The following is a 13130-nucleotide window of genomic DNA, read 5'->3' as shown; positions in this document are numbered from 1 at the left end:
TGTTTCCTCTTTACCTTTTCCTCAGTACTTCATAATAGTTACCATGACCTGTAACTATATTTAATTTTGATTTAATTTCTTGTTCTTTTCCTCCTCCCCCTAATTTATCCATTCCATTCTAGCCCCTAAAATAGTACTTGGCAGGCTGCGCAGGGTAGCATACACCTATAATCCCAGCACCTTGGGAGGCTAAGGCAGGAGGATTGTGAGATCAGCAACTTAGCAAAGCCCTATAACTCAGTGAAGCCCTAAGTAACTCAGTGAGATCCTGTCTCTAAATAAAATACAAAAAAAAAGTACCTGGCAGTAAATATTTGTGGAAAGACAGAAGGGTAGAAGGAAACAATAAAATATAGGCTAAAACCAGGAGTTTGGGCTTAGTCCAGGTATCCCAGCTGCTCTGGAGCTGGGACAAGAGGATCACTTGAGCCCATTTTTTGAGACCAGCCTTGGCAACATAGCAAGACTCCCTCTCAAAAAAGAAAAGAAAATTTAAAAAGAAAAGTAAAGTAAAAAGAAATACAGGCTAAATGACTGAGGGCATAACAGAATGAATGAATTAATACGAATATATACATGTTAGGCTAAATAAATAAAGTGGGATAAATGAAGAAACTGGACATGGTGAGGAAGACCCCAATTTTCACATTTGGAATGTAAACAAACTGAGGTTTAGCAAGACAAAGAGACATTTATTTTATTTTTGTTTTAAAATCCTTGAGTGAAGAAAAGTGAGAAATTATATATAAAAAGGGCCCAGGTGTCTCTAGGGCAAGTGTGGGGCCCAGTCAAGGATGACAGCATTGGAGACAGGAAGCTGACTGTGGAGGGACCTGGGGGTGGGCACAGAGCAGGTAGAATGGGAGAGCCACTGGGTTGCAGAAGTTCTGAGGGCAATTCAGTCATCCCATTCGTCATCTTCAAATTCATCCCCGGCCTGGTCCTCTCCTTCGTCTGGACAGAGAGAAAGATGTGAAGTGGGACTCCAAAAGGATAGGAGGATTCAAAATCCCTGGCAGGATTAGGGGGTTCCTAGGGCCTAGGAGGTGAGGACATCTCTGAGGAACTGAAATCTCCTGCTAGAGGGAGAGTTGGGGCAAGATAGGGATTACAGCTGGGGTCTGGGTTCTAGTTAGAGTTGAAGTCAATATAGTATTGTAAAAAATGTGGTTAGTCAGAATATTATTGTCACACAAAAGGTTAATGGCAATCCCTCTGTCACTAGGAATTGAGCCCAGAGCCTCTATATAGCTGCATACTAAGCAAGTGTTCCACCTCTGAGCGTCATCCCCAGCCTTCCCTGTAATTTAAGGGGACAAACTTAAACATTATTAGCAAAGATGGGATTTATTATTAAATTTATTATTATTTCATGGCACAAGGTTACTGCTAATATTGTTGATCCATAATGGGGTTCATGATAATATCATTGTGAAAAATGAGATTTGTTATACTAGTCACGTAATGGACTCACATTCATCTTGTGTGTGTGGGGGGGGTATGGTGGTGGGGATTGAACTCAGGGCCTTGTGCATGCGAGGCAATCACTCTACCAACTGAGCTATATCTCTAGCCCTCACATTCATTGTGTGGACACTTTCTGGGATTAATGTTAATATTATTGTCAAAGTCAGAGTTCATTATATTATTGCCACATAATAGGGAGAGATTGATATTACCTTCATAAGATGGGTTAATGACAATGCTGTTGACTCTGTTGGCTCATTAGGAAATTTATGTTAATATTATTATAAAAACTGGGCTAGTTAAATATTATTATAACATAGTGAGTTAATGTAAATCTATTGATATATGAAGTTAACATCAGTATTATTTTCTTTCTTTTTTTTTTCTTTTTTGGTAGTGCTAGGGATTGAACCCAGGGCCTTATGCATGCGAGGCAAGCACTTTACCAACTAAGTTATATCCCCAGCCCCATCAGTATTATTTTCAAAGACAAGGTTCTTAGGCTGGGGATATAGCTCAGTGGTAGAGTGCTTCCCTAGCATCCATGAGTCCCTGGGTTTAATACCAGAGTTGAAAAAAAAGATGGGGTTCTTTACATCATTATCATTACACAGTGGTATAATGTTAATAGTACCCGATATATGGGGTTAATGCTAATATTGTGGATATACCCTGGCATTAATGCAATTATTACTGTCAAATATAGACTTAATTATATTATTGTCACATAATGACTTAATGTTAACATTGTCAAAAAGGAGATCCATGTGAATACTGTAATTAATAGGACAAGTAATAATATATTTTTTTTTCTTTATAGTGCTGGGAATGAGACCCAGGGACTCATGCATGCTAGGCAAGCACTCTACCACTGAACTATTCCCCCAACCCCTAGTGTCACTATTGATAGTGGCTTCTGGAATTTTCAGCCAATGCTAGCCCTGGGAACCAGGTTCATGGGCCTGGCAGGATAGGCTCACCTGAAGAGTGAATAGCTCTGCTTCTCTTCTGCATCACATGCATCAAGGCACCCACGAGCCCCTCTGAGCTCTGAGGTGGTGGCTGCAGGGCTGAGCTCTCTATGGCCCCAGGGGTCTGCAGCAAGCAAAGTTGGCATAGAGAGCTTAGACCTGTGAGATGAGCATTTTCCCTGGCCTTCTCTTCATTGCTTTTTCTCCCACACATTCCAATCCCCTTCAAGGATCCCTTCCAACCTTCCAATCCTATTACACAAACCCAAAAGCTTGGCACTACAGTCAGTCTCAGCCTTGGTCCCTTAACATCCTAACTTGCACAGAACACCTGGAGTTCCAGACCCCCCATTCTCCATCTTGCCAGTCCTCACCTTGTTCAGCTGAATTCCTTGCCGGATTTGATCCAAAAGTGCCCCTCGACCCCCACCAGGGGACAGCCCCCCACCAGGCACCAGAGTAGAAGGAGTTGGGGGAGTGACTGACCCAACCCCAGAGCTGGGTGGTGGTGGTGGTGGTGGTGGTGGTGGAGGTGGCACAGGAGGCCCCCCAATTCCAGGGGGAGGAGGGGGTGGTGGTCCAGAACGTCCAGTGGCTGGAGGAGGTGGTGGCGGAGGGCCCCCTCGGCCTGGGGGTAGGGGTCCTCGGGGGGTTGGTGGGGGTGGGGCACTCCCCAAAGGTACAGGGGGCAGTGGACCAGATCGACCCTTGTTACCCCCCACCATAGGGGGCCGCTGGGGCTGATTCCCTCCACGGCATGGCGGCGGGGGTGGTAGAAGCGGTTCTGTGGGCAGAAAATAACCCATAACTGTGATTATTATCATTTTCTTCTGAACTTCAGTTTTGCTCATCTGTAAAATGGGTACCTGAAGAGATCAACTCCCCATTCATGCAGCATAGAGATTTCCATCATAATGGAGTAACTTCAGTGTATTTCAGAGGTATCAACTGTCAAGGCTGGAGAAGAAGGGATGTATAGATAAACAGGGCTCACCCTGACGTCTCATCTCCTGCCGCACAGCCTCCAGCCCACCCTGGTCCTCAATGAAGTCATAAATAAGTTTGGAGGTCTCTGCATCAGTGAGCTGGGCCTCGCTGATTCCTGCCTTGGAGAACAGGCTTCGTAGATCTGGATCTAGGTTGTTCACCTGCCCAGATGGAAAAAGGCCAGAGCCGGGTGGATGAAGAAGGTGAGGAGGAATAGAGCACAGATTAGCATTGGGTCCATCCCAAGGAGGGATCCAAGAGGGTCGTGCAGAGGGCAGGGCAGGCTCTAGGGGTGGGGTCTGAGCAGTGGTCCCTGGAAGGGTAGGTGGAAATTGAGTGTGGAGCAGGGGACTTTGGAATTACTCACGTCAAATCCATTCTGGGGGTCCCAGCCCACATGGCTGACATGTCTAGAGGAGGTGAGAAGACTCCAGTGAAGCCCTGCTGCCCTACCTTCCTAGTTGTGAAGCCCTCTTGCCCTCTCCTTCCCAGAGGGATGTGGAGGGGCCAGAATGAGTAAATGAGTCTAAATGAGTATGAGCAGGAGTTAGGGAATTAAAGTGTACATAGTTTGTGGTACCAGTTTGTCCATCTATCCCTCTTTCTACCATCCATCTACCATTTACATATCCACCTATTCATTCACATTCATCAGGCTACTGACCTGTTCATATATCTGTCCCCCCATCCATTTGCTCAAATGTTTATTTACCCATTTGTCCACCAACCTGTTTTCACATATACTGTCCACCTAAACATGTGCCTATATCTCCTTCCATATAGTCATTTTTCTACCCATTCAACCATTTACTTCTATTCACTTATCCATTGAACCGTCCATTTGTCTATATATCTGTCTGCCTACTGATCTGCATCCATCTTGTCTGTGAACCAGTCAGCCTACATATAAATCTGTCTATATACTCATTTATCCATCCATCCATTTACCCATTTTACATCAACCCTTCTACTTATCCATCTAATCATCCCTCTCTCCCTCCCTCCCTCTCTGCTTTCCTCCCTTCCTCCCTCCCCCTTCCTTCCTTCTTTCCTTCCTTCCTTCCTTCCTTCCTTCCTTCCTTCCTTTCTTTCTTTCTTTCTTTTTTTCTTTCTTTCTTTCTTTTTCTTTCTTTCTTTCATCTGTCCATTCACATACCCAGCCCATCCTACCATCCTCTCAGCTGTCCATCTATTTATATGCTCTCCACACCCAGGGATCTGTGGGCCCCTGTGACAGAGGATCTCACTTGAATCCACTGGGTGCACCAATATCAGCCTTGCTTATCTTCTTCTTCCCTGAGCGTTTCTTATCAGCTGGGCCAGGGCCAGGTGCTGGGAGTCCACGATAGCGTGAATTTGTGATATCAGGGTTCTGGATGTCCACTGTTACCAGCCCCAGAGACAGTGGGCCAGCTGGTGGACCTGTGTGGAAAAATAGGGTAAATGGACCATTGACCAACTTACCTACCAGCCAAAGCATAGGGACAAGAAATGGGAAGACTGTTCAGCCCCACTTGGCAGTTCTGCACATGTCTTGGGGTCAGTAGCCTTCCAGGCCCCCACAATGTATGTTAGATGATCATAAAAGGAGAGGGTGATAGATCTAAGTAGGGTCTATGGAGAAGTAGCTGGATCAAGAAAACCATTCATACATTCAGAGATTCAACCCAACTAATATATCTGTACATTTATTTATATTGCAACCTCCCATCTCCCCCTACTTAGCCATCTGTCTGCCACCAATCCATACAACCATTCATCTGCTTATCCATCCATATATCCATCCATCCACTCACCTCTTTATACATTTATGTACCCAGCCAACTCTCCTCCATCTATGTACTCCCTACTCACCCATCCATCCAGAGACACAGAAAAGAATCATCATCACTTACCACCTTGGTCTCCACCCGGATGTGGGGGCAGGGGTGGGAGACCTCCTCTTCTCTCTGGAAAGATTGAATGAGTTGAGAACTGTCACAACCTTGCCACAGGTTCCTGGGATAGCCCTTATTACCCCTACTTGCACTAAAGGACTCACCTTCATTAGCTGGTGCTGGTGGTGGGGGTAGCTGGCGTCTGTCTGCAGCTAGACAGGTGGATTGGAAGTCAGAATCATGAGAAAGGTGTTTCTAGATCCCCACCTGTGCAATCACCTCTTCCCACTTTCTGTCCTACCTTAAGACCTCCTCACCTCCACTTTGCCTCTGACTCCTTTTTTGTATCTTCTCCTGCACCAGGGCCCGGAAGGCCAGGGCCTCACCCTCGTCTGCAAAGTTCAGCCCCACTTGGCAGTCCTGCACATGTCTTGGGGTCAGTAGTCTTTCAGGCCCCCACACCTTTCCCATCTTCTCCCCACACCCCAAATGATGCCCAAGGATCAGTTGGCCACTTACATCTCCAGCAAATGTGTGAAAAAAGGGGGTGGGAGTGAAGTAGACCAGCTGCGAGTACAGTTCCTGTTCCCAGAGCAGCCGGCCAGCCTGGAGAGGAGCAGGGTGGGAGTCAGGCTAGTACTGAGGCAATTCTGGGTGTCAGGCCTTGGTTATCTAGCCAGAGAAAATGGTGTCCTGATTTGGGGCCTTGGTCTCTGACTTGGAAATTTTTAGATCAGGATCAGAGAGTTGGAGTTCTAGGTATCAGATATGGAGGGTTGGAATTCAGAGACTCAGATACTGCTGAGAATCAAACACTGCTGTGAGAAATTTAGATTGGGGGTTCAGGGCCCTAGATGTGAGATTGAGGGCTTGAGTTAAGAATTTAGAACTCTAGGCCTAGGAAAATTCAGAATATTGAATTCAGAATAAGTTTAAGGTAAAAATACAGTGCTCATTTAGGGGGGGGGGATTTGTGGAACAGATTAGGCTTAGGGAGTGTATGATATATTTGGGCTTAGAGATTTTTATATGAAGACCTTGGGGTCAATAATCCCAGATTTAGAAAGGCAAAACTGAGTGGTACATGCCTGTAATCCCAGCAATTTGGGAGACTGAGGCAGGAGGATCACAAGCTGAAGGCCAGCCTGGGCAACTTAGCAAGACTCTGTCTCAAAATAAAATAAAAATGGGTGGGGATATAGCTCAGTAGCAAAGCATCCCGGGAAAACTGAGTTTAGTATCTGTATAGTCTCTGGTTCTGGGGCTCAGGGGTTAACTACCTGTCAGAGGGCTCAGGCTATGGACACAAATCTGGTTTTGAGGATTAATAACTGGCTTGTATGTACAGTGGGGCACAGGGTCACCTGAAGGCCATAAAGGCGAATGAAGTAGGACTTCTGGGGGTTATCCTTCACGAAGCACACAGCCCCACAGTGTTCCATGGTCCAGTGCTCCGCTCCAGGGGGCAGCGCCAGGTACAGCTGAACAACTGCGGTGGCCAGTGTCTGGGAGGGGAGAGTAGGGGTCAGTGGAGTCTGTTCAGGGGTAGTAAAAGGGTTGTGGAGCCAAGCCTGGTCCTTTCTTGCCCATGGCTGTCATGGGCCCAGAGGAAGAGCTATAGCCAGAGGGAAGGCAAGTAGACATACATTGTTATCTTCCTGGGATGGATGAGTGGATCCTAGGAGATGAGATGGAGGAAAAGGAAAGGAGAAGAGGCAGTATGGGAAGAAAAAGGAGCATCAAGAAAGGATGTAGAAGAGAAGGACTTAGGAGGGAGAGGAAGAGGAGCTAGAGAGGAAGAGGAGGGAAGGGAGGGACAAAGGGAGGGCCAGGAATTCAACTCACCCAGCATTTTCGGCCAAGCATCTCGAAGAGTCGCTGGTTCTCATGATCTTGGAGGAGAGTGGAGGGAATGTTCTGCTGAGCTGTTGGTCCTCCTCGGCCCCCAGACCTGCTTCCCATAGGACCCCCACTCATAGTGCCTTTCGCCCTTGTCCTCTCCGGTTGTTAGACTCTGGGTATAGAGTAAGAAGAGGAACTTCCGCAGTGAGCAAGGGAACAGGAAGTGCAAAAAACCACAAGGGAAACAAGTCCTCCAGGGGCCCCTCAATGGGCCTGGTCTCCTCCTCCTTAGACAGACTTGGGCCCTCCTCCATTTGACTGACTAGACCCATCTTTTTGACCAGTTCAGGTCCTCCTCCTTCTTTCTTACTCTCTTAAGGCCCAACTCCCTCTGGCTGGCTCACACCTGCCTCCCTTTGGTTCGCAGCAAGAGCTGAACCATATGAGCACCTGTGCAGGGCTGGCTTTGTGGGACTTAGTCACACAGCAGGGTGACCTCCTTCCTCTCCAGACCACCCAGTTAGCTTGGGGTTGAGTCTCAAGGCGCCTAGTCATGAAGGGTTACTTCATTACAATTTTTTCCTTTTAATTATATAGTGAGCCCCTGTATTCCCATCCCTATTCCAAACCCCCATCTCCACCCTGGACATCACTAATAATGTATAAGCAAACCCCTAACTCACTTTCCCATCACTTACCCCTGCCTCCTGTAGCTCCCAGATTACTGTCTGTGTATCATAACCCTTCTAAAAGGAAGGAGGGACTGGGAGTGTAGCTCAATTGTAGAGTGCTTTCTGGGCATGCGCGAGATCCTAAATTCAATCCCATCACTGCACACACAAAAAGGAACTTTGTAGCACATACAAATGCTGAAGCAACATCTTGTTTAGTTTTTGAACTTTGTTTTCCAATGCTTGGCATTGAACCCAAGGCCTCACACATGCTGGGTAAGCACTCTGCCACTGAGCTACATCCCTGGCCCTTCAAAAATAGTTTTTCCTCCATTACTGGGGAATGAACCCAGGGGTGCTTTAGCACTTAAGTAGGTTCCAGTACCCATCCCCTTTTTGAGACAGGATCTCACTAAGTTGCCCAGCTGGCCCCCAATTTGCAATTCTCCTGACTCAGCCTCCTGAATAGCTGGAATCACAGGTGTGCACCACCATACTCACTGAGTTTTTGAACTTTTTGAATATAATCTTTGGAGAATTGCTTTTTCCCCATTTGATATTGTACTTTGTGTTTTGTTTTGTTTACTTTTTAAAATTTTGGTGCTAACGGTTGAACCTAGGGCCTTGCACATACTAAGCATATGCTCTATCTCTGAACTAACACCCCTGACTCTTCTAATTTTGTCATAACACTCATGTAGCACTTAATGTATGTACCAGGAACTGTTCTGATCCCTTTATATGAGAAATACTTTAAATCATTGAAATCCTCATAACAGCCTGTGGGATACACACTATTATGTCCATTTTACAGTTGAAGAAACTGAGATTCAGAGTAGTTAAATGGTTTTCTCAATAGCACCCATCTAGCAAGTAGAGAGCCCAGACTGCAAGCAGGGCAGTTGGGGTGTGTGGTGTACTTTTATACTTCTGCTTATGCCTTCTCTTCTGTGATATTACAATTCATATTCATATTTACTTGTAAAGTTTGCTATTCTTTGTCATTGCTATATAATATTTTATGGCGTAAATGTGCAATCTGTTTATCCACAGACTCCTGTTAACAGATTTTGAAGCTGGGCGTGGTGGCACACACCTCTAATTCCAGTGACTCAGGAGGCTGAGGCAAAAGAATTGCAAGAGGCAGAAGGATTGCAAGTTTCAGAAGGATTGCCAGCCTCAGAAACTTAGTGAGAGCCTATCTAAAAAAAAAAAAAAATCTGGGGATGTAATTCTGGGGCAATTTTTTTTTTAAAGAGAGAGTGAGAGAGGAGAGAGAGAGAGAGAGAGAGAGAGAGAGAGAGAGAGAGAGAGAGAGAGAGAGAGAGAGAGAGAGAATTTTTAATATTTATTTTTTTTTTAGTTCTCGGCAGACACAACATCTTTGTTGGTATGTGGTGCTGAGGATCGAACCTGGGCCGCACGCATGCCGGTCGAGCGTGCTACCGCTTGAGCCACATCCCCAGCCCTCTGGGGCAATTTTGAGATGTTTCTGGTTCTTACTGGTGGGAGCAATGCTGCATGGTCCACATTGACATGCAAACCCACACAAGGGTAATCAGTGGTTTCAGAGTTTGCACATCCCTAAATTTTCCAGATAATGTTAGATGGTTTCCTCAGGTGAATGCCAGTTCAGTCCCCTGCCTCCCTGGATGACAGTTTCCCTATCCATGAAGTAGACCATTTGGAGATATGAAATTCTTAGGCACAGGGACAGCACTTTGGGGAGCTGAGCAAGTCTAGGATAGGACTGACACTCTCCCAAGCAACTGAAAGTGAAACAGCACATCTCTTGAATGGCCCACAGGCCTGCCTGGAAACCTCTTGGCTCCACACACCCACAGATTCAGAGGTTTTCTCCTGAACCTAGGCTCAAAGGTCCTTCTAGTGTGGCAAATCCAACCTCCCTCCCACCTCTTCCCTTCCCAGCTTAGCTTATGGTGCCCACACTTCACCACGTCATCTCACACCTCCGAACTGGAGCACCTTCCAATCTGTTAATGGGAGCAAGCCCCTACTTGGGCATTAAAAATCCATTATGGCCAGCCACTGTAATGCACACCTGTATTCCCAGTGGCTCAGAAAGCTGAGGTAGCCTTAGCAAAAGTGAGGCACTAAGCAACTGAGACCCTGTCTCTAAATCAAATACAAAATAGGGCTGGGGATATGGCTCAGTGGGCAAGTGCCCATGAGTTCAATCCTCAGTACACCAAAAAAAAAAAAAATGTAATTTTAAAAGTCATTGCATTCATTCCTCTACCCTCACCCACAGTACTGGGAATAGAATCCAGGGGTGCTCTGCCACTGAGCTACATCCTCAGCTATTTTTTACTTTTATTTTGAGGAAAGATCTAGCTGAATTGCAGAAGCTGGCCTTGAACTTGGATTTCTCTTGCCTCGGCCTTACCAAGTCACTGGGATTATAGGCACGAGCCACCACAGCTGGCACAAAACCCATACTGGTTTTTGAAGATTGTTCTTGGTTCCCAAGAAAGATTCTCTGACATTCACATATGTGACCACTTTGGCACAAAAGCCTTACAGCAGGGGAAAGCTTTGTGTCGTCTTCCCTAGTTCATCAGCATACACTTGTCTATGTTAAACTGGGAGTCATAATGTGGCCTTGGTACCCCAAAATAAACCATCAGGTAAGCGTATGTTGTGATATCAAGATGATGTCACTCAAAAGAGTCAATATAGCTGTTTTTAGTTTGTGGATCATCCTGTTGAGAATCCTGCATGTTTTAGTTCATTTCCTCAATGTCAGAGTTGGCCTTTGAAAAGCTCTTAAGTGCTTTGTGTGACATGTCCACTGCCTCTGTACACTTTTCTTTTTCAGTACAGCAACAGGAGGTTCTGTTGACTTTTACAATGACCTTTAGGGAGGGGAGTTTGGAAGTTATAAAATGTTATAGGTTATTGCACACATCCTACTGGAAGTAATTGTTTTTGAAAAGTATCTCATAAAGCTGGATACAAATTAGCTTGTGGGCCGGAAGGTCATTCCCTACCCAAAGACTGAAGTGAAGATATTCTTTACTGCCTTGTAAAAAAATTATAGTTCTGCTCTTCATATTTGTCTTTAGCCTGCCCTGAACTGATTTTTATCAGAAGTATGAGGTAGAAATTCAATATAATATTTTTTTGCTTTATGGATGGATGGTAGTCCCAGTGCCATTTACTGAAAAGTTTATTTTCCCCACCAATCTGTAACACTGACTCTTTTGTAATTCCAGTTTCTGTGAAACTGTGGTCTGTTGATGTTTCTTTTTTTATCTGATTCATTGGTCAATTTGTCTAACCTTGTAGCAGTACTGTACAGTCCTAATTACTGCAACTTTGGGAAAATGTCTTAATAAAAATCAGGATGCCTCCACACTTTATCATGACATTGAATAACCCCACTGCCAACATCATTACCAAATTTTTCTGCCTTGGCTATTTTAGTCATTTGCTCATCCAAAGAGCTTCTAGAATTAGATTGACAAGTTCAGAATCAAATATAACATTTTGGAACTTAAAAAAATAAAGTATCTTGAACAAGTGGATACTCAAATGGAAGGAATTGAAGGAATGAATGAGGGATTAATAATAATGTCTAATTTGATTTGGTGTTTCTTCAGATTTTTCTAAGTATCTTACATGTATGAACTAACTTAACATTCACAGATGACTGTCATTACTATTTTTCTGATGGGGATCCTGAGGCCCAGAGAAGCTTAGATAATTTGCTCAAGTCACACAGCTTGTGAGTGGTGGAACTGAGGCCAGTTATGTGAAAAATCTTTCCTAAACTGTTAGGTGTCACACAGGGACCAGGATAAAATTATTATGCTCCTTCAGTGTCTCCATCTTACCTCTTTCTCTGCCCTCGGATTTATCCCACTTAACTCTACATCAGGGGATGCTAAACCTCTGCTACATTTCCTGGTTGCTTTTTAAATTAACATTTAAAAGTTGTATATTTCTTTTCTTATTTTTAAATAGCAGATAGGTATAACCTGCATCAATAATTTAGAGCTGGTTTATGTGACTTTTCTGGGTCCCCATCAGCTCTTCTTTTCCACACTAGATGTCAGTACATATTGAGGTGATGCCTTCAAAGGCACTTTGCTCTCCTGGGCCTTCAGATAGACTTAAAAACAATAGAAACCTTAATGCAGCTTCTCTGGTCTAATGCAAGTCAGTCCACCCAGCTGGAAGCAGAAGTTCTAATTTAATTCTTAGTACAGTGAATGCCAGGAACCCTCAAGAACAAGGATACACCTAATAACTTACATGAGCCTTGTGCTCCCCTATCACCTACCCTTCCCCATCCTCCAGGGGTCACTAGATGGAGAATAAAATAAGCTTTTTCTTATTTTTTTTAATTTTTATTTTTAGTTTTAGATGGAAACAATGCCTTTATTTTGTTTGTTTATTTATTTATTTGGGTACTAGGAATTGAACTCAGGGGCACTCGACCACTGAGTAACATCCCCAGCCCTATTTTGTATTTTATTTAGAGACAGGGTCTCACTGAGTTACTTAGTGAGGCTTAGTTACATTGTTGAGGCTGGCTTTGAACTCATGATCCTCCTGCCTCAGCCTCCCAAGTCGCTGGGATTACAGGCATGTGCTACCATACCCGGCTATTTATTTATTTTTATGTGGCACTGAGGATTGAACCCAGTGCCTCACATATGCTAAGCAAGTGCTCTACCACTGAGCTACAGCCCAGCCCAGGCTTTTCCTTATTTTGCCTTATGTTGGAAGATAATTTCCACAAGATCCTCATCACCATGTGTCAAGCCCAATTTGAGGGTGTCTTCCATGCTCCAGTCCTCACCACATGATTGGTCTATGGAGGGACTAGGCATAGGGAGTAGCCATCTGTCCTTTAGGACCAAACTGAAGCTGAGATGGCAACATTTACACGCCCACACCATTCTTCTCCCCTTACCTTCCTCCTCCTCATGGTTCTCTGTACCCATGACTAGGGAGTGCATCTTGGGGACACCTTTGACCTATGTAAGCATCATTTCCAATCCCGGACCCAATGCTTCTTTTTAATAAGAAACATTTTGGGAGACCTCCTTTTACCACCCTGAAGTGGCATTCATGTACTTTACAAATCTTGGTAGTATGGGGCTGCTGCCTGCATCAGGTTGTCCATTGAATGCAGAAACACACGTATCTGTCATGGTAACAGTCAAAACATACCTACCAAGAATCCCCCAAATGCACCTCCAGAACTGGAAGGAGCAGACCTTTTTCTGTCTTTTCACTGCAGTATCCACATCACCTAGCACAGATCCCTGCATGCAATTCATAGA

At 44.8% G+C, this 13130-nt stretch overlaps 1 protein-coding gene across 1 annotated transcript; it reads right to left on the bottom strand.

Moving 5' to 3' along the window:
- Positions 1–671: 671 nt before the first annotated feature.
- Was (WASP actin nucleation promoting factor) lies at positions 672–7980 on the bottom strand. Its single transcript, XM_013364432.4, has 13 exons — positions 7843–7980; positions 7148–7316; positions 6667–6807; positions 5822–5908; positions 5620–5722; positions 5467–5514; positions 5321–5374; positions 4673–4847; positions 3793–3835; positions 3433–3586; positions 2813–3222; positions 2448–2562; positions 672–954 (listed from the first exon to the last, which is right to left on the bottom strand). Exons 2-13 carry the CDS (start codon positions 7277–7279, stop codon positions 899–901), a joined length of 1518 nt encoding a protein of 505 aa, XP_013219886.1. The 5' UTR covers positions 7280–7316; positions 7843–7980; the 3' UTR covers positions 672–898.
- Between the last annotated feature and the right edge of the window lie 5150 nt (positions 7981–13130).

Source organism: Ictidomys tridecemlineatus, chromosome X (genome assembly GCF_052094955.1).
Source record: "Ictidomys tridecemlineatus isolate mIctTri1 chromosome X, mIctTri1.hap1, whole genome shotgun sequence".
Taxonomy (NCBI): domain Eukaryota; kingdom Metazoa; phylum Chordata; class Mammalia; order Rodentia; family Sciuridae; genus Ictidomys; species Ictidomys tridecemlineatus.
Note: the sequence above shows the minus strand (reverse complement) of the source record. Positions and strands in the feature narration are given on the sequence as shown.